At 34.5% G+C, this 21,160-nt stretch overlaps 2 protein-coding genes, 1 non-coding gene and 1 pseudogene across 5 annotated transcripts; 3 read left to right on the forward strand and 1 right to left on the reverse strand.

The window, feature by feature from the left end:
- Positions 1–410: 410 nt before the first annotated feature.
- LOC145054202 (transmembrane 9 superfamily member 12 pseudogene) lies at positions 411–3,412 on the forward strand (annotated as a pseudogene). The gene is made up of 2 exons (XR_013684723.1): positions 411–597; positions 1,174–3,412. The product of XR_013684723.1 is annotated as a transmembrane 9 superfamily member 12 pseudogene (transcript).
- A 7,255-nt stretch (positions 3,413–10,667) lies between these two features.
- LOC145056328 (U2 spliceosomal RNA) lies at positions 10,668–10,864 on the forward strand. The gene has a single exon (XR_013685809.1). It is a non-coding gene; the product is annotated as a U2 spliceosomal RNA (small nuclear RNA).
- A 1,068-nt stretch (positions 10,865–11,932) lies between these two features.
- Positions 11,933–17,343, forward strand: LOC145054203 (portal protein). Its single transcript, XM_079002344.1, has 19 exons — positions 11,933–12,180; positions 12,348–12,863; positions 12,947–13,194; positions 13,291–13,425; positions 13,522–13,649; positions 13,735–13,893; positions 13,989–14,094; positions 14,177–14,282; positions 14,365–14,475; positions 14,541–14,704; positions 14,780–14,897; positions 15,011–15,235; positions 15,329–15,519; positions 15,605–15,772; positions 15,852–16,095; positions 16,176–16,544; positions 16,638–16,832; positions 16,924–16,995; positions 17,079–17,343. Exons 1-19 carry the CDS (start codon positions 12,133–12,135, stop codon positions 17,235–17,237), a joined length of 3,462 nt encoding a protein of 1,153 aa, XP_078858470.1. The 5' UTR covers positions 11,933–12,132; the 3' UTR covers positions 17,238–17,343.
- A 31-nt stretch (positions 17,344–17,374) lies between these two features.
- Positions 17,375–20,842, reverse strand: LOC145054204 (vacuolar cation/proton exchanger 5-like). Of its 2 annotated transcripts, none has more exons than XM_079002345.1 (12): positions 20,465–20,842; positions 20,107–20,343; positions 19,959–20,026; positions 19,772–19,800; positions 19,475–19,671; positions 19,172–19,384; positions 18,400–18,549; positions 18,198–18,314; positions 18,063–18,116; positions 17,853–17,969; positions 17,633–17,729; positions 17,375–17,534 (listed from the first exon to the last, which is right to left on the reverse strand). In XM_079002345.1, the coding sequence occupies exons 2-12, from the start codon at positions 20,341–20,343 to the stop codon at positions 17,521–17,523; spliced, it is 1,293 nt and encodes a 430-aa protein (XP_078858471.1). In that variant the 5' UTR covers positions 20,465–20,842; the 3' UTR covers positions 17,375–17,520. The 2 variants fall into 2 exon arrangements, with proteins under 2 accessions (XP_078858471.1, XP_078858473.1); XM_079002347.1 differs by having other exon boundaries at positions 18,400–18,540; positions 20,465–20,839.
- Between the last annotated feature and the right edge of the window lie 318 nt (positions 20,843–21,160).

The following is a 21,160-nucleotide window of genomic DNA, read 5'->3' on the forward strand; positions in this document are numbered from 1 at the left end:
TTAAATGTGGAATTTTAATTTAATAAAATGAAAAATACAATAAAATGACAAGTGGAAAATAGAAAATTTAAAAATTCTACAAAATGTCATGTGTCCAAATGAATGAGAAGATGACATGTGACAAAAAAAAATTCATTTATTAGAGTAGATGTGTGAAAACTGACCCGAAAACCCTTAGAGAAGTTTCATTTCAAAAAAGAAAAAATCATGAATGTTTACCAAACCCCTTGATAACTATTAGCTGTGTCGATTTTTTTAATAGTTTGTTAAATTTAATAAAAATAGATTTGACAGAAACAATAAGTGATAACATATGTGGATTACTATAATCATATATAATGTTAACTTATGAAATCAAATATATTGTATCTTTTACTCAAGAAGTGTAACGGTAAAGCTCACGCGATATATGATAATAGGAACTCACGCAAAAGTAGATCCAAAATCCCAGAAATATCAATCCAACTACACTCCCTCACAACTCACAAGCTTTTTGCATTTCTTCCGGTAGTCTACCGTCGTCTTCTTCGTGGAAACCCTAACGACCTCAATCCGACCGGCAGTATCATCTCAGTCGACTCCCCAGATCTACAAATGGTGCGTATCTGTTTTCTCTTTCCCTCTTAAACCCTGTTTTAATGCTGGAAAAGGACGAACTAAACTAGGTATTGTCGCGATTTTTATTGTTATTGACAAAATTTCTACTGTTGCATCCAGATCTATCTATTACTATTGTAGATATGGGGTTTCTTTTTTCCTTATCGAGATCAGTTAGATCTGTTTATTCTAATTCCTAGATGTATGCTCAAACCCGGCAACCCGTGCATTACTTCATTGCATATCGATTTAGGTGTGGAATTTGTTGATTTAATCTGTGCTGTGAGCATATTAGATTTAGGCCATACTTAAACCAGTATGTTCTGTAATACATTCTAATCTTCAATACATGTAAAGCCACTTTAAAATCTGTGCAGCTTCATTGAACTAAACAGACTAATGGATAGTTATGTTGGATTGACAAGAGAGATTTGATCGTGATGTGATTTTGTATATGGACACTCTGAATAATTGTAAAAATTATAAACCGATTTTAAATTCTAAAGAAGAACCTCCATAGTAGCTTTGATATGAATCAAAAGCAAAATACTGAAACTACAAATTTCTATCTTGTAGGTTTGGTGATAAACGTGGCTGAGTTGATTGAAGTCTCTGAATCCCAATCACATTCTTAACACAATGGCTTTGTCATCCCTCTCAAAAGGGACTTATTCATTCCTCCTCTTCACCTATTTACTTTTTCTCTCACATCTCTCCAATGGTTTCTACTTGCCTGGAAGCTACATGCGTACATACTCAACAGGTGAAGAAATATTTGCCAAAGTCAATTCATTAACATCCATTGAAACAGAGCTTCCCTTTAGTTACTACAGTCTTCCATACTGTACACCCCCTGGAGGAATCAAGAAAAGTGCTGAAAATTTAGGAGAACTCCTCATGGGAGACCAAATCGACAACTCCCCTTATCGTTTTCGTATGAACATCAATGAATCTGTCTTCTTATGCACCACACATCCATTAAACGAACACGAAGTAAAGCTTCTAAAACAAAGAACACACGATCTATATCAAGTCAACATGATTCTTGATAACTTGCCTGCAATGAGGTTTGCGAATCAAAACGGGGTTAAAATCCAATGGACAGGGTTCCCAGTTGGGTTCACAAATCCCAACAAGAAAGACGATGATTACATCATCAACCATGTGAAATTCAGAGTGTTTGTCCACGAATATGAAGGCACAGGGGTGCAGATAATTGGAACAGGGGAAGAAGGTATGGGTGTGATATCAACCAATGATGATAAAAAGAAAGCTTCTGGATATGAAATTGTGGGGTTTGAAGTTTTCCCTTGTAGTGTCAAATACGACCCTGAAAAAATGGCGAAACTTCATCAATACGATGAAGTCCCATCTTTAAACTGTCCTTTAGAGCTTGAAAAATCTCAAATCATCAGAGAACAAGAAAAAGTTTCCTTCAGTTATGAAGTTGAGTTTGTGAAAAGTGATATAAAATGGCCTTCGCGTTGGGATGCGTATTTGAAAATGGAAGGAGCACGTGTCCACTGGTTTTCAATTCTAAATTCTCTAATGGTGATCTTCTTTTTAGCTGGAATTGTTTTTGTTATCTTTTTAAGAACTGTAAGACGCGATCTCACAAGATACGAAGAACTCGACAAAGAATCACAAGCACAAATGAACGAAGAATTATCCGGATGGAAACTCGTTGTAGGCGATGTGTTTCGCGAGCCGAATCACTCAAAACTGTTATCCGTAATGGTCGGAAACGGAATCCAAATCACCGGAATGGGAATCGTGACGATCGTATTCGCCGCGTTCGGATTCATGTCACCGGCTTCACGCGGCATGCTTTTGACCGGAATGATCATTCTGTATCTCCTCCTCGGAACCGGAGCCGGGTATTCCGGAGTTTACCTTTGGCGAACGATAAAAGGGAGTTCTGACGGGTGGCGTTCCGTTTCCTGGTCTATCGCGTTTTTCTTCCCCGGAATCGTGTTTTCCATTCTTACGGTTATAAACTTCATTCTTTGGGGGAGTAACTCCACGGGTGCGATTCCGATCTCGTTGTACTTCATTCTCCTGTCGCTTCTTTTTTGCGTGTCCGTTCCGTTGACTCTTTTGGGCGGGTATTTAGGGACACGGGCCGACCCGGTTAAGTTCCCGGTCCGAACCAACCAAATAGCCCGGGAAATTCCTTCCCAAAAATACCCTTCGTGGTTGCTAGTAGTTGGGGCGGGTACCCTTCCTTTCGGGACGCTTTTTATTGAGTTGTTTTTCATCTTATCGAGTATTTGGCTAGGGAGATTTTACTATGTGTTTGGGTTTTTACTGGTGGTGCTTGTGTTGTTGGTGGTGGTGTGTGCTGAGGTGTCGGTGGTGTTGACTTACATGCATCTGTGTGTTGAGGATTGGCAGTGGTGGTGGAAGGCGTTTTATGCTTCGGGGTCGGTGGGGGTTTATGTGTTTTTGTATTCGGTGAAGTATTTGGTTTTTGATCTTCAGAGTTTGAGTGGGCCCGTGTCGGCTGTGGTGTATGTTGGGTATTCGTTGATTATGGCGATTGGACTCATGTTGGCTACTGGGACTATTGGCTTTATTACATCTTTCTACTTTGTTCATTATCTGTTTTCTTCTGTGAAGATCGATTGATTTGATTGATAAGAGGAGTAGAAGGCCTGTAAAATGTAAATTTTCCGGGTTATCAAGGTTAGAAACAAATCCCAGTAGCAAAAAATATGTCTCTATGTTTTTTTTTTCTATGTTCGAGTTATGATTGAAAGATCGTGTTCTTGTTTGTTCCAACATTTAAAGAAATAGATGTTATGATTTTATTTTATTTTATTATCATACTTTTTTGCTTAAAGTTCGTTTTTGGATGATAAGCCGTGTGATGCCATCAGTATATAATCAGATTTTTAGGAGTTGATAAAACTGATTTATATGGTAAATGTAAAATTACCTTGGCATGATTAACTTTTCAGTTGAATATATTTTGCTTAATTTATATTGTGGAAGGGATATCAATATATCATTATCATTCACAAAAAAACGATTCCTTAGATTACACGCAATTGTGAAATTAGTTTAATTTGGTGAGCTCATTTTTTTATGACAAAAGCAAAATCGATAAATACTTTGTGAATGTATTTGATTTATTAAGTGGAAATATCATTTATCTTTAAGGGATTATAAACAACAAATAACTTTGCAAATAACCAGTGACATTCAATCATTTTGTGAAACCAAAAACATATATTGTTAAGATCATACACCTAGGGGTGACAATTGATGACACGACAAAAATACATGAAACGAAAATGAGACGAAACGGAAATTCGAATTTTTGTTTGTGTCAAGTATAAAAAACACGACGTCGTGTCGTGTTCGTGTTCAAAATTAGACACGAAATTGACACGTTTAGCATTTGTTAGTCGTGTTTGTCGTGTTATATATGATTAAGTATTAATTAAATAAATTAATTATTATATTATGTCATATTTGTCGTGCCGTGTCGTGTCTTTTTGTTTTTTAATCGGTTCGTTTTCATGTTAGTTGAAAAAAACAAGACATCGTTTCGTGTGGTGTTAGACAAAAACACGACATGATTACCCGATTTGCAACACCTAAATACATCCCATAGCCCATGGTATGCAAAAACAAATTTATCAATATATTTAACTTGACTTCTTAAGATCGATACATCCAATAGCATGCAAAAACAAATTTATCGATATATTTAACTTGACTTTATCAAATTATAAATATATACAAAACAATCTTTATGTATGTAAGGGCTATTAATGTAGCTAAAAGTATAGTTTTTTTTATTGCATAATATACAAGTACATTAATGCATAAAGTATATTTTCAATCTCCTAATTTTATATAACATGTCATTTTCAACTCTTTTATTTTGTAAAATAATATTTTTCATATTTTTACTTTTAAAAATATAATTTTCACCCACTTTATCTACAGTTTTATATAATGACACTTTCATCTCTTCGTTTTCTAAAGTATCCTACTTATTCTATAGTATATATAAATACGTTTTCTCCTCATCTACTTTGTAAAATGCATTTTCCACCCCCCCCCCCTTTTATTTTTAAAATGTTACTTTGACCCTCAACACAGAAAATACACATTGTATAACGATGTCAATACATAACGTGCGACTTTAACCCTTCAACTTTGTATAATACGTTACTTGCAACTCCTCACTCCCTCCACTTTCAACTTTGTAAAATATCAATTCACCTCTTTGTTTTTTAAGGTAGCGTTTGGTACAAGGACTAAGTCGAACAGAACAGAACTGGACAAAATAGAATTGGACTGAACAAGACTAAACTGAACTGATTGTATAGTGTTTGGTAGGACTCTGAATAGGACATAACACAATGCTAAAATTACCAATTTGTCCCTAAGATTGATAGTAATATTATTTTACCATATGTATAATTATAAACCAACATCTTATATAAAATTTTAATATTAATTAATTAACTAATCAATCAATTAATTAAATTGATTAAAGCAATTGCAAATTCCAATGCCACCTATCTATGTACCCACGTGTTCATCCTTTACCAGATAGATATTTCTTCACCTTTTTCATTTCTACCATCATCGTTGTGTGCTTTTTTTCTTGAAGCACCTTTGTTTTTCCGGCAGTTTTTGCAACAGCTATGACAGTTTCTTTTTCGATGTTTGTTGCTTCACCATCGCCATTAAACATCTTTTGTTTACTTTCACTTTTACACCTCCATCTCCGGGCAAAAGCAGCCGACATGGCAGTCTCACTTCATTTCCGGTGAGATTTCAGAAGTGAAGGTGGTTGCTTAGTTCAACAAGTTATCAACAACTCGCAACTTTTCTATGTCAGGCCTACATCTACGACAAAAAGTAACGCACCTGGCAGTCTCGACGTCATTCCGACGAGATCTCCGGTGGTGAAGGTGGTGTTAACTGTTGCTCGACTAAAGATCATAGAAGAGAAAAAACAAGCATTTCAAATCCTTTCAATGTTGCATCTTCCATCTACATTTTGTGGTTCTTAATTTTTTTTGGTGTCAATTCTGATTTTAATTGATTATGTTGTTAGAATCAAGGTATTGATGAATAACATTGGTGTTCATAAGGTTGGTCCAATGTTTTTGAGGGTGGGGTAATCAGGGTATACACAAGAAAGATGAAAGGGAGTGGTGAAACGAAAGGGGTTTTTTAGTCATTTTATTTTATGTTCTATTGTGTTCCACCCTTCACGGTAGGACTAAAATGGAGTAATTTAGTCCCATTTGACCAAGTCAATAACCGACTTTGTCCTAGTCTTATGTATGCCAAACATCTATTCAGCGAACTTTGTTCTGTGTTCTCCAGTCCCGTCCCACGCAACAAACGCTACCTAAAGTACCCTACTTATCATGTAGTATATACAAATACAAGTTTCCCTCATCTACTTTGTAAAATGCATTTTTCAACCCTCTCATTTTGAAAATGTTACTTTGTCCCTCTCAACAGAAAATGCACAATGTATAACTATGTCAATACATAAAGTGCGACTTTAACCCGTCAACCTTCAACTTTATAAAATGACACTTTCACCCTTTCATCTTTCAGCCCCCACCTTTGTGTAAAGTGTCACTTACAACCCCTTGATTTTGTAAAATGATATCTTTCAACCCTTCACTTTTTAAAATATAAATTTTCACCCATCCACCTTTAACTTTATAAAATGTCACGTTCAACCTTTCATTTTTCTAAACTTTCGTGTTTATCTCCCATCATATATATATATATATATATATATATATATATATATATATATATATGATTTTCTCTCATTTACATTCTTAATACACAACAAAAACACATAAAACTCGCGGCAAAGTGCGGACTCAATAATTATTTTTATATATAATGTATTTCAATAACATATTGTTATATCATAATATGATTAGGGTTCTATATACACATTTGTCCTCGTTAAAATATCACTTGCACCAATATATACAAATTGATTAATTTATCATGGATTGTCTCTTTGAAAACTGTCGTACAACTTAGGGATGAAAATGGGTCTAAACTCGGACCGGATGGACCCGGACCCGAAAAACTTGAAACTGGTTAACAGGATTTTGTAGAACCGGAAACCGGACCGGTATATAGGAACCGGTTCTGGGTAAAGTGGTTCTAGAACCTTTCAAACCCGGAAACATCAGAGTGGGTAGGTTGAAACCAGATAAAGTGGGTTTAGAATTGAAAAAACGGAATTTTTTGGTAATTACTTACTACTTAGTGGGATGAACTTTGAAAATTTTCATATTGATATCCCGACTTTATGGGACTGTAACTCATTGAATATGAAAGCAAAATTAACAAAATTGTAGTCTAAAATCATGTACAAAGTCTAAAATACACTTTGGAAAAAACTGGATGTCAATCCGACTTTAAACGAATGAGATATGCATGTTTTAACATTTTCACATAATACAAAGTACAAAAACAAATAGCTGAAAAGTTGAAAATTTTCAGTTTTGATATCCTAACTTTGGAGGACTGTAAATCATTGAATGTTAAACAAAAATGACAAAATTATAGTCTAAAATCATGTACAAACTGTAAATTACAAGTTGGAAAAACCACGTGTCAATCCGATTTCAAACGAATTAGATATGCATGTTTTAAAACTTTCACCGAATACGAAAAAACTGAAAAACTGAAAACTTCCAGCTTTGATATCTCGACTTTGGGGGACTGTAAGTCAATGAATATAAAACTAAAAATGACAAATTTATAGTCTAAAATCATGTGTTGGAAAAAACCGCATGTCAATCGAAGTTGAAACAAATGAGATATGCATCTTTTAAACGTTTCACAAAAACTGGTTTCGGCCCTAAAAGTGGTTCCGGTTCCAAACACCAGTTCCGGTTTATAGAATCGGTTTAGCCGGACCCGATGGACCCAAACCCGGATTACCCGGAACCCGAATAATGCCAATTTTTAAACCCAGAACCGGAACCGGTTTTACGGTTCCGGTTCTGGTACGATTCCGGTTCCGGTCCGTTTTTCCGGTTCTACATCTCATCCCTAGTACAACCTTAGGATGATGGAAGTGGTGCCACATTTGCCACAGTCCGTATAAACACCACATCAACTTTGCCACACTCCTTGAAATTTTTGTCATTTTCATCACATGGGTTGTCACACTTGCTGTGATATTTTTTAATTAATTAATTTTAAAAACCATTTCAAACATATTATTTTTTTAAAACTAAAATTTCATTAACTTCAAACAAAATCACAAACTTACACTTAAAAACAAAACACAGTTGAAACTAAATATTACACACTTAAACTTAAAAAACATAACACACTTGAAATTAAACAAATACACACTTAAACTTGAAAAACATAACACACTAGAAAAAAAAACTAAAAGACAATGAGTGTAAATTTGAGCAAAATTTGGGGACTACCTCATAATTTTCTAAAACCCAACAAGCCGAAAATCTTTGTTAGTTTCAACACGGTAAGCCTCAAGATCATTTTGTAGCAATGTATTTTCATTTTCACAATTACAAGCTTCATGCATCACCCTACGAAACACAATGTTAAACCGAGTTGTAAGTGCGTTTGCATGCCTCCATTTGGAGTAGATTTCTTCTTTACCTCGAGGCACCGGGGCTTCACGGTTGTATTTTCGGTGACTCTCCTCCAAAAGGTTATCATATGGAGATTAACGTGGATTGAGTCTTCTATAACATCAAGCCATGAACTAACCAACAAAATCTCTTCTTCAAGGGACCAAAAACGAGCCACACAAGCCATTAGCGATGAAGTTTTGAAGATGATGAAAAATAAGAAAGTTAGAAGAATTGAATTAAGAAAATCTGAAGAATAAGGATGATGATATTTATAGTTGAATGTTGAGGGTTTAAAATCTGAAATTTTGAAAAAAAAAACGGTTATATTTTTGAAATTATGTGTGTGTGTGTGTTTTTTTTTGAATGAAGATTTTTTTTTTGAAAAAAATGAATTTGAGTTAATGGGTAAAAAATCGCTCTCTATCTCATCGGTAAAATCTCATTGAGATGCCGGGCCGAGCTCGGCAAGCCGAGGCCTCGGCTCGGTGTTCGCCGAGGATGCCGAGATCAATACCGAGTCCACTCCGATGAGCCTTATTGGTGAACTCTCTTGATACATAACTTTCAACAATAGCAATTCATTTATATTTTGATACCTAACTTTTAGCAATTCATTTTGCCTAGTCCACATAAAGTGTAATAGTTGAATTCTCAAAATGTTACATTAATAGTAAAAAAAGGAGGGAGGGGTTGTTTCATATACTTATTCAAATATGATACAAGTAACAAAGTTGTTTCCCCATACGAGTTATTTTTGAAACATATAGTTCTACATATCTGCATACAAAATAAGGGTCACATACTTTGTAGTAGGGATGAAAGTGGGTCCAAACTCGGACCGGATGGACCTGGACCCGGACCCGGAAAACCCGGAACCGGTTAACGGGATTTTGTAGAATCGGAAACCGGACCGGTATATAGGAACCGGTTCCGGTTCGGTTCCGGGTAAAGTGGGTCTAGAACCGGAAAACCCGGAAACATCAAAATGGGTAGGTTGGACCCGGAAAAATCGGAATTTTTTGGTAATTACTTACTACTTAGTGGGTTGAACTTTGAAAATTTTCATATTGATATCCCGACTTTGGGGGATTGTAACTCATGAATATGAAACCAAAATTAACAAAATTATAGTCTAAAATCATGTACAAACTCTAAAATAAACTCTGGAAATAACCGCATGTAAATCCGACTTTAAACGAATGTGATATGCATGTGTTAATATTTTCATATAATACAAAGTACAAAAACAAATAGCTGAAAAGTTGAAAATTTTCAGTTTTGATATCCCGACTTCGGAGGACTGTAAATCAATGAATGTTAAACCAAAAATGACAAAATTATAGTCTAAAATCATGTACAAACTGTAAACTACAAGTTGGAAAAAACCATATGTCAATCCGACTTAAAAAAAATTAGATATGCATGTTTTAAAACTTTCACCGAATACAAAAAAACTGAAAAATTAAAAACTTTCAGCTTTGATATATCGACTTTGGGGGATTGTAAGTCAATGAATATAAAACTGAAAATGGCAAATTTATAGTCTAAACTCATGTACAAACTCTAAAATATATGTTGGAAAAAACCGTATGTCAATCGGAGTTGAAACGAATGAGATATGCATATTTTAAACGTTTCACAAAAAAACGGTTTCGGGCCTAAAAGTGGTTCCGGTTCCAAAAACCGGTTCCGATTTTTAGACCCGGTTTACCCGGACTCGATGGACCCAAACCCGGATTAACCGGAACCGGGATAAAGCCAATTTTTAAACCCGGAACCGGAACCGGTTCTATATATTCCGGTTCCGGTCCTGGTCCGGTTTTCCGGTTCTAAATCTCATCCCTACTTTGTAGCATTTTTGTCTGAATTTTATGAATTTACATAGCATAAATGCCATTAACGTTGTGGAAAAGAAATGTGTGATAGTAGTTGGGTAAGGAGCCAATATATATTATTGACAACGTATGGTTGTAATATCGTTTATAGTAATGGTAATATTTTGTTTGGTTTACCCAACACAAAGATCACTGAAAACGTTTTTGTGTGTCTATAATTTTATGAATATTTAGTGTTTTGAATATGATTATAACAAGTATATTGCCAAACAAGGTAAAAGGTTGTGTATAAAAGTTAGAGATTGGGCATGGTCTCATTTGACCCGTTTTCATTGTAGTTAAAATTTAATGGTATAAAGTATATAGGTTATAGTCAAATCAAGATTCAAGAGTTGTAACATATAGATGAAGCTGTGTAAAGGGATTAAATTAAACAAAAGTAATATATAACTAAAAGAGCAGATTCGGTAATTATAGTTTTTATTTGGATATATATAATCAATCACTAGGAAAGTCAAAAGAAAAAAAAGCACAGCATCCCACATCGACTGAATGAAGGAAGCAGGGAAGAGTGAGATGAGTATAAAGGAGGAAGCCCAGTGAGGGAATAAGCATACCTTTCTCGGCCTTTTGGCTAAGATCAAGTGTAGTATCTGTTCTTATCAGTTTAATATCTGATATGTGGGCCATCGGCCCACTCGATATTAATCTTATTTTTTATGGGGGAAGGCCTGTTACAGTAGCTTGCTGCTGGGGTTCTTCACGAGTCGCCTTGGTCTTACACTACTGTCAAGGCCTGGCTTACCCCTCCAATCCATAAGTTTTGAAAGTTATATTTTTGTGGTTTGATTTCCACTAACTAGTAACTACTGCTGTTATTTCTGAATTCTCATTAACAAATTATTTATAGTGTAGTTGTAAGTAACTACTAAAAGTCAGAAAGATGGTCTAACATTGGAGTTGTAGATGTTATGGGCATCGATTCTAACAGCTTATAAGCTGAAAACAGCAATAAGACACTATTTTAAATACCAGACCAATTAAGCCTCTTATTATATATTATGGATTTTTGTCTTACACAATAGTTACACATACATACGCTCTGGATTGCAATTGCCTAGTGAGAAGATCACCCCCTAATTAAACCTCCACTAGATCCTTGTCATGCCACCATGCTTCTTAATTTGGTGTTACAGGTATGCATGACAGATGCAATCATCCCCACTGAATCTTACTATTTAACACTTTCCAACTCATTTCTTGAAGAGTATGTTTTTTCCTCCCAACGACCCCATTAGATTGAGGTGTGCATGGCTTCAAAATATGATGATAAAGATCTACTGTTGGCTAAGAAATGGTGGGGGTGCAAGAGGGAAGCAAGAAAGGGAAGGAAGTTTTGGTTGTTTTTCCAAACCCCATGACTTTAGATGAGTAGCTAGGTATCTTTCCCTTTTTAGCATAACACAATATTGTGGGAAGTTTTGATCACCATTGCACCACAAACCCACCACCACTTCATGGTGGATAATTTGTGGCTCTTATTCAAACCTTGTAACGATGGATTAAGTGCTTAAGGGGTTAATTTTCTCTAAAGTATTAAATGTCAACTAATAAAATAAAATACAGATACAATCTTACCGTTTTCTAATGTAATTAAGCCATAACGTTGTCAGCTTTCTCAACAAGCCAACGAATGTTTGTTTTTAAATATATAAAAATAATCCAAACCATCACTATCATAGTCTGTAATTGGGCATTAGTAATTTAGTATACGAATAGAGGATGTCGGTGACATATTTAAAAGTATAAGGGCGAAAATGAAACTATAAGCCATTAAACAACTAATGAATGAAGCCACTTTTTTCAAACTAGCCGTTACAACTTACAAGCTGAAAGCCTGAAACGCTCTCCACTTTGTCTTCACTCTCATCTTCCTCACCCATCAAGAACTCGACTCATCTCCTAAAACCCACATCACATTCTCATCATCTTCTTCTTCTTCTTCTTCTTCTTCTTCTTCTTCTCTCTCTCTCTCTCTCTCTCTCTCTCTCTCTCTCTCTCTCTCTCTCTCTATAAACATGTTCACAGAGGGATTAGACGAAAGGGCACTGAACTGGGTTAAACAGGTACGCACTTCAACTCTCGATTTTGAAATCAAGAAAATGATTTTCATCAAGTTTGTGTTGGTTTATAATCGTTGCTTTGCATTTTTCTTTTTAATTCCTCTTCGATTAAATTGAAAAACTGAATTTCATGGAATGTTGTGTTCATAACAATCATATGGTACTAACAGGGGTTACAGAAAGAGCAAGAGACGCGTTCCCCTGTAAGAGAGACTTCAATAGATCACGAATACCCAATTATTCCTAAATCCCCACTTTCCTTTAATTCCACAACTTACAAATCCTCGAATCCACTCCCACCCCTTAAATTCCATTCTAGCATACTTGGATCTCATAATCTTGAAACCAACGATTATGAAGAAGACGATGATGATGATTATTGTGATGATGATGATGAACACGAACATGAACATGAACATGATGATGAGAGTGTCGGATCTGCTTCAGATGACATGGACTTAACTTATTCCGATGAAGAAACCTTCGATGAACAAATCTTGAATGTCAATCCAGTTACACTTCCCCCTAACAAGTCTACTTTAAATAGAGGGATAATAAAAGACGATCTTTGTATCGAAGTACCTCAAAAACCCAGAAAACTCACTGAAACTGGATTGCATGGTGGGCCCAGTTCCGTTTCAGCTGCCAATCGTTTGCGTGATATGTTACAACCTCGTAGTGCCTATGTAAGTAGTTTATATAAAATTTCCTATAATCTATGAGTTTATAGAAGTTTATTTTGTTGACGTTTAGTGATGAAAATATATAGGGTACACCTATAGCTGATTTGGGAACTCCAAGTGCACCTCCTATCTTTGAAGAACACATTCCCGAGGTTGAAGATGAATCAAGTAAAGAATCTTCACGGATTTCAGGAATTGAGCAATCACACAATGAAGTAAATATGCCAGAAAATGTTCATCATGTGAAACTGGAATCTTGTGTTAGTGATAGGGAGCATGAAGCCATTCATGAAAAAACAGCAAGCTCACTAGATCATTTAGCTTATTATAACAGGTATTATTAATTTATTATCATTGCTTTATATAAATTACATTCATTCATGCTCTTGTTTAAAGTATAACTAACAAAAATGTATGCTTCTTTTAACAGTGGTCAAAATCCATGGCAAACTTTAATTACTTATGATGCGTGTTTTCGGTTATGCTTAAACGCATGGGCAAGAGGGTGTACAGAAGCACCTTTGTTCTTAAATGATGAATGTCGCCTTCTTCGCAATGCTTTTGGGTACATAAACTTATTTTATTCTTTTTGTCTATTTCATAGTATATTAATTACAATTTGCAAGGCTTATAAATGGTTTTGTTTTTGCTTCTTTTTTAGACTACAAAAGTTATTATTGCAACCTCGAGGTTTCAAACCGAGTAATCGAACTGAGAATCCAGATAATAATAATAATAACGCATGCCCCTTGAAAGTAAAGAAAGTGATTGGAAAGATTAGGGTTGAAGGTATATTAATGGTTTCTCTTACTTATAAAAAAGAATTTGTATCTTTTTACATATAATTGACTGAATTTGCGTTTGGATTTTGCAGTGAAAAAGATAAGAATAATCCCACAACGAAAACTTAAAGACACATACTCTCAACAAAGTGCTATTTATGTGCAAGCGGGAGTCGAGTATATTAAACATGTTTCTTCACTTGTAAAAAGCAAAATCAACGCATTAGGAATCTCTTCATTTTCATGTGAAGGTTTGTTGTTTTTAACTTTTTATCCTAAAAATCTAGTGAAAGTAGACATTTTATGTTATTCTTTTTTATAAACAAAAGATGTTGTCATGTTGCAGAACCAGTGTCATGCTTGTTGCACCTAAAAAGTTCTCAAGAACTTACAGAATCGGAATCGGCTTTAGGCATTTGCCTAAGGCCCGGAACCGGTGATTCCCATGACTTGTAAGTTTCATTTTAAAAACTACTTTTAAAAGGGTACTCAAATATGATGATAATAATGTATATACTATATTATATAATATAGTTTCCCAGAGAATCAAGGAGATGCCCTTTTAGTAGAAGTGCAAGGGGAGAAGAGGAGCATTCAGGGTCGAGCAGTTATTCCAGTTTCGTCCCTACATGACAATCCTGTAAGGACAAATTGTAGGAAAAAGAAACGTATTTTGTTTTTTTATAAGTATAAAAATATAAACACATTTCATTGTAAAACAGAATGATAGAATCAAATGGTGGCCGATTTATTATGAAGAGAATGAATGCATCGGGAAAGTCCAGCTTTCAATCAGCAGTACAATTGCATCTGATGAAACTACACACCTCAAGGTTTGAAATAATGAAATAAAATTAGTTGTTCTCGAATGTTTTATAATTTTATATTAAAATGACAGTGTGGACCTGTTGTGGAAACACTCGCGTATGATTTATTATTGGAAGCTGCCATGCGAGCGCAATGTTTCCATGCACGTAACTTGTGGGTTGTTGAACCTTGGAAATGGTTACTCACAGAGTTTGCTGATTATTATGGTGTCTCTGAATCATACACCAAACTCAGGTACTTAAATTTTTCTTGATTATTAATATATAATAACACTTTTACTAAAACTTTGTTATATAAAATGTTGTTTAGGCATCTTTCACATGTCATGAACGTTGCTACGCCTACAAAAGATTGCTTAGAGCTCATTTATGAACTACTTGTACCCGTTATGAAAGCTAGAACTGAAAGAAGACTCACAAGACAAGAGGTAACAAAACAAACCCTGAAATGTTCTTTTAATCTAGTCACCCTTTTATATTTTTTATCTAAAATGTACTTTTGGGTACTATTCATATATTATTTTTTATTACCATTTTGCAGAAAAGCTTGTTATTGGACTGTGAAACGCAAATGGAGAGTCTTCTTGCAGTTTCTTTCCAAAATTACAAGTCATTAGATGAGAGCTCTTCAACAGGCTTATCAGACATGTTGATTCCAATTCCAGAATCTGCTTCACCAGCATTAGCGCCAGCTGTTCAATTATATACTCTTATTCATGATATACTTTCTCCAGATGGTCAAACTTTGTTGACCAACTATTTACAGGTGAAGAAATCGTATAATTAAATGTAGTGATGAATATATTTATTTTCTTGTTTGTTTAAACTTTATAGACTTGTGTGTTTTTACTTTATACAGGCAGCAGCAAGAAAGAGATGCAGGAAATACATGGTGGACACTGATGAGTTTGTAGCAAGCAACACGGAGGGTTTTCTTATGGACTCTATTGCAATTACTACAGCATATTTGAAAATGAAGAATTTGTGCATAAACTTAAGTGATGAGATAAAGACAGACATCAAAATACATAATCAACACATACTTCCAAGGTACATGCATAACTTGCAAAAAAACAAAAAAAAAATTGTAATGTTGACAAAAAAAGAATAATACCTTTTTCTTTTTGTTTTTCAGCTCTATTGATCTCTCAAGCATCACAGCAGCTGTTTACAGCAGTGAGTTATGTAAAAGGCTTAAAGGGTTTCTTGCAGCATGGCCTCCTTCAAGTCCCCAACCTCATGTCAATGAACTTCTTATAGCAACTGCAGACTTTGAGAGGAATCTTGAGTCATGGAACATCAGGTATCTAGGATTATTATTAAACTCAAAATCATGTATCAAAATACTGAAAAAGATTGTTGATTTTTTTTTGGGTTTTCAGTGTACCTCAAGGTGGTGTAGACTCAAGAAACTTGTACCATAATTACATTATGGTTTGGGTTCAAGATATGCAGCTTTGCTTACTTGATTTATGCAAAGCAGAAAAAGCCCCATGGGGTGGTGTGATCACAAACTATTCCACTTCACCTTTTGCTGAAGATTTATATGATAAAATTAAAGAAATGTTGAGTGAGTATGAAGTTGTGATCAATCGATGGCCACAATACACTTTGATCTTGGAGAATGTAAGTTTATAACTCTATCAGATTTGTGTATTTTAGTCTTGATGTTGTGATTGTAAATGTTTTTTGTTGACATTTGAAAGGCTGTTGCAAATGTGGAAAGAGCTATTATGAAAGCACTTGAGAGACAATATGCGGATATTTTGACACCTTTGAAAGATAGTATTCCAAAGAGGCTTGGGATTCAAGTTCAGAAACTAACAAGGAGACAATCAACAGCCTTGTATTCAATTCCTAATCAGTTGGGAACTTTTTTAAACACTATCAAGAGAGTTCTTGATGTTTTGCATTGTAGAATTGAAGATAAATTGAAGTCATGGGCGTGTTATCTTCCGGTCAATGGAGGGGACAAGAAGTCAACTTATGGAGAGCAAATGAATGCAGTCACTGTGTTATTTAGAACAAAGTATAAAAACTACATGCAAGCTATAGTGGTTAAACTCACTAGTAATGTAAGTAATAAGTAATAACCATAATCATATAATCATAATCAATCAAGAGTTGTATGTTGTAAGTTGTAATTACTGTGTTGATTAATTACACAGATGCAAGCAAGTAGAAGCACACGACTTCAAAGAATTTTGGAGGAAACAAAGGAAGCAGATGGAGAGGCTGAAGTGAGAGACAGGATGCAAGTTTTGTGTTCACAGCTTGTGGAATCTGTATCTAACTTGCATGAGGTTTTTACAAATCAAATATTCATTGCTAGTTGTCGTGGTTTATGGGACAAAATGGGACAGGTGAGATTGATTGAGATCTTAACAAGAATGTGTTTTTATAAAATAAAATAAAAAATCATGTGTTTTTAACAAGAATGTTGTGTGACTACAGATTGTACTGAAGTTTCTGGAAGGTAGAAAGGAAAACCGTGTCTGGTACAATGGATCTTATTATGCTCTTGGAGTAAGTTATCTGAATTCCTTTATTATGTTGCACACCAAGTGTTTGATAAAATGTCTGACACAAAAAGGAACTTTTTTTTGTAGGTTTTGGATGATACATTTGCTTCCCAGATGCAACGATTACAAGGAAATGCACTGCAAGAGAAAGATCTTGAACCACCTCGCTCAATTGTGGAAGCAAGATCTATTCTTTGCAGGGATAATAACAATGCAACAGATACTTCCACCTACTTGTATTTTTAGTAGCAATGCTCTCTTGTTTTATATGTTTATATGTGAAATGCCAATTCTTTTGTAAAGAAATATTATTTATATGAATAAACAATTAGTGGAAAGGGGGTTGGTTTCCTTTTTAAGTGTAACAATTTATATTACTTCCGTTGTTCAAAATCTTTATCATTATTCTCTTCTGTAACAATTTACAGTATGCAATAATAATAACTATATGCCATCAAGGAAAGTCAAACTAGAACATAATACAATTGACTTGAAACTCTTGATGATTGATTCAAAGCACCCTTCTCACTTAGGGTTTATCTTCTGCAAAACCAGAGACAATGAATCACTTCCATAAACAATGTAGAAGAAAAAAGGTCTAGTCAAAAAGTCAAATCAAAGAGAAGATGCCTATAACTTACGTATAGATAGAGGGTCTATATGTACAAAGAAACTTGCAGCAACTATCAAATAGCAAAACACAAGCATTACTCCCTTGAAGTAATTCGATGTTCCATCCTACAAATAATATATAGAATAACCATTTTTAGATGAAAATTTTAATATATAGAATAACCATTTTTAGATGAAAATTTTAATTTAGTCAAAGTTTTGTAAAAATAAAATGAATATGAGGCTTACTTGCAACATGAAAGCCACTACCAGAACTGTTATAAAAAGAGTTGCTGTCTCAAAAAGTTGAAAATTTAGGTCCAAAGGACGCCCCATGATCCACCCAACAACCACACAAAATGGAATCTGCAGTTACAAACACGTAAATTTTAAAATAAAAGTTGGTATTTGTTCTTTAAATTAAATTTTCTTTTAAAATACAAAGAAAGGAACACTTACAGCAAACATAGATATTTGTGTTGAGGAGCCAATTGCGACTCCTAAAGAGATATCCTGCAAAGATTGTAACCAAAAATATTTACAAAAATAAATAAAATGAATTATTTATGATTCTTGTAATGACTAATAACTTACAAGCTTGTCTTTCATGGCAAACATGATGGCACTTGCATGTTCTGCTGCATTTCCAACAATAGGAAGAAGGATAACACTGATAAATGCTATAGGGATATTCATTGCAACAGAAGCACCCTATAAATGGCAATCATTTCCATGTCTATATTTTAGAAAATAACTTCATTGATTATTAGTTTAAGATAATCAATTATTCGGATACCTCAATGGTGTTCACTAGATATTCTGAAAGAATGGAAATGAAGAGTGTCAAGATGCTGAGCCAGATAACACATTCATACTTTGAAATATCAGGAGATTCTTCATCATCATCATCTGAATTGTCTTCTTTTGGGCTATCTTCCTGATATTTCTAAATCAATGTTAGAAAAATAATGTGTTTATATAGATTTCAATAAACGAAATTTAAAGTCATTTATTTATTTTTAACATAAAACGACAGATTATTATCTTACTTTAATCATATCGTATTCTCTTTTTGTGACGCATGATATTATTATCTTAATGTATTCTCTCTTTCTAATAAAGAGCATATAATCTTAATGTAATCTTTCTCTTTTTCTGACATATAATCTTTATATCTAATATTATCTTACCATAATCTTACTATATTATATATGTCTGACAAAATTGTCACTTTCGGATCGAATTTTTTTCTTACAATAAGACAAAACTCTGAGATAATACAATAACATAACAATAAAATAGCACAATTGTAGTAAAATATTACTCTCTGTTTTTTTCTTATTCAAAAAAATGCCATAGCATTATCAATAATGAGCCCAAAATATAGGAACTTTTCTAATAACTACCGACTAAAATCACAAATATGTAAACGATTGCCTTTTTGTTTGTCCTTTAATGTTCAAAAAAAAGAAAGACATGGCTTAATTGTTAATGAGCCCATAATATAGGGACTTTGCTGAATATTTCCCTTAGTTTTATTTGAGGGTGTATAAATGCCAATCAACAACCTCAGTGATCGGAGAATACGAATTCTTCTGTGTAGTCAACTGAAAAAACAGGTAGGCCCCATATGCAATAAGCATTACACAACTGCTAAATCTTGAAAGGGCCAATTCCGATTTTCCAAAATGCAATTCAGTGTGTGTGAAGTGAAGAACAGCAGGGAATAACAGACCCATCACTGCCATTAACAGCAACCCTGAGCTCATCACAGCATTCGACTGCAAACAAATTGGTATTCATCAAAAATCCAAGTATGTTGAAAGGATTCAAGACAAGTAAATTTGACCTCGTTTTGGTAATTAACTTACTTTGTCAAAAACCTGTTCCTTTTTAGGAAGAAAGATTCCTCCACAGAAAAACGCGCATCCAAGAACAAGCAGCATGTTTGACAAAATTGACCCTAGTAATGATTGTTGCACAACACGTAGCATACCATGTTTCATTGCGTACATTGATATTATCAACTCTGTTGCATTGCCAAAAGTAGCATTCAGAAGTCCCCCAACTGCAATTTCAGAAATTATTAACTTTTTCATTGTACAGAAAACGATCTTTGTTTTCATTAAGTCAACAACAATGTCAAGCTATCGAATCAATGAACAAACCTGTAGGCCCAGTGTAGAAAGCCAATTGCCTGAAGAAAAAAGAAGCCAAAAACATCATCTAAGTTGAGTACTAATTGCATTAATCAAAATCGTTACCAAAAATTACTTTCGTATTTGATTAAAAAGTTCATCTTAGAGTTTATTGTTTTATTGAATTTTTTAGAATAAAGATGAAAAAGATCATTACTCAGTAGCCCAACCCAAACGTTCTGCCAATGGTATGATGCCCAATAAGCTCAAGAAGAAGACCCAACCCTGATATATTATAAATAAGATAGAATTAATACAGAATAGGCTTAAAAGTTAAAAGGGTATCACGAATATAAGCAACTTACATGATTACCAGTCAAGGTATCAACAAGCATAGCTAAGGGGCCAAAAGGTATAAGTAAATTAATCTTATTAGAGAATAAAGCAATCTTTAAGCTGGTTATCACTTTACACCATAGTTGTTTTTTGTCACAATTTTCTGAAAACTGTTTCATAGAAAGCATATTTCTATTGGTTGATGCAGAAGTGGATGTGCTCTGATCATGTGGCTCGATAATTGACTTCACCTCTAGCGAGCCCATCTGTGAGAAGTTTGGTGTTAGAGAAACTCATAAGGTTCTTGGTCTTATGATAGACTATGGATATGGGCTTTTATAAGATCAATGGTCATGGTCAAAAAGAGGAAAAAAGAGTAGAACTCACTTCAATACGGGGATTGAATCCTAACACCTGCGGATTATTAGCATTGCCCAATTTTATTATCGATAATAATGTTGAGAAACCAAGAACCCGAAGTTAATTGAATCTTCGCTCAAAAGCATGAGTATAGATACTCCATTGAACTCCGAAAAAAAGCCACTTAACCCCACCAGGAATCAGTTCACAAATTACATGTAATTTGTTAGCTTGAATGGATACTATCGAAGCAGACAAAACAACAAACACATGGTGGGTAAGCGAAATTTCTTCAAGAAAAGCAATCGAGTGTAGGTCACATCTTTTCCGCAGCAAATTTACGTCGTATAGGAAGAGGGGAGGCTAGGAAATTTCCAGGAAAGTGCGAACCTATGATTAAAGTCAACAATTTTGGCTAAGTACCCCTTAAATGTCAAGGAAATTGAAGAGTGTTTCTCCATTAGATGTGAGGTGTCTAAAGATGAAGGTAGGAAAATGTGAGTTGTTTAAATTTCTTTAGTAAAAAGTCTTTGAATTAATTTGTTGTTTGCACGTTGCTGTTGATGGGGTGGTTTCTTTTATTAAACGCCAAGACAATTGATTAGAGATAAAATTGCAAGAATCGTCCCTGTCATATGTAAAAACTAGTAACTTTGATCCAAAATGAGTTTGGCTTGTAAAGATGGTCCAATAGTTTCGTTTTGTTGCGAGTTTGGTCTAAAT

The sequence above is a fragment of the Lactuca serriola genome, chromosome 5, assembly GCF_051521515.1.
Source record: "Lactuca serriola cultivar US96UC23 chromosome 5, Lser_US96UC23_V15, whole genome shotgun sequence".
Classification (NCBI taxonomy): Eukaryota; Viridiplantae; Streptophyta; class Magnoliopsida; order Asterales; family Asteraceae; genus Lactuca; species Lactuca serriola.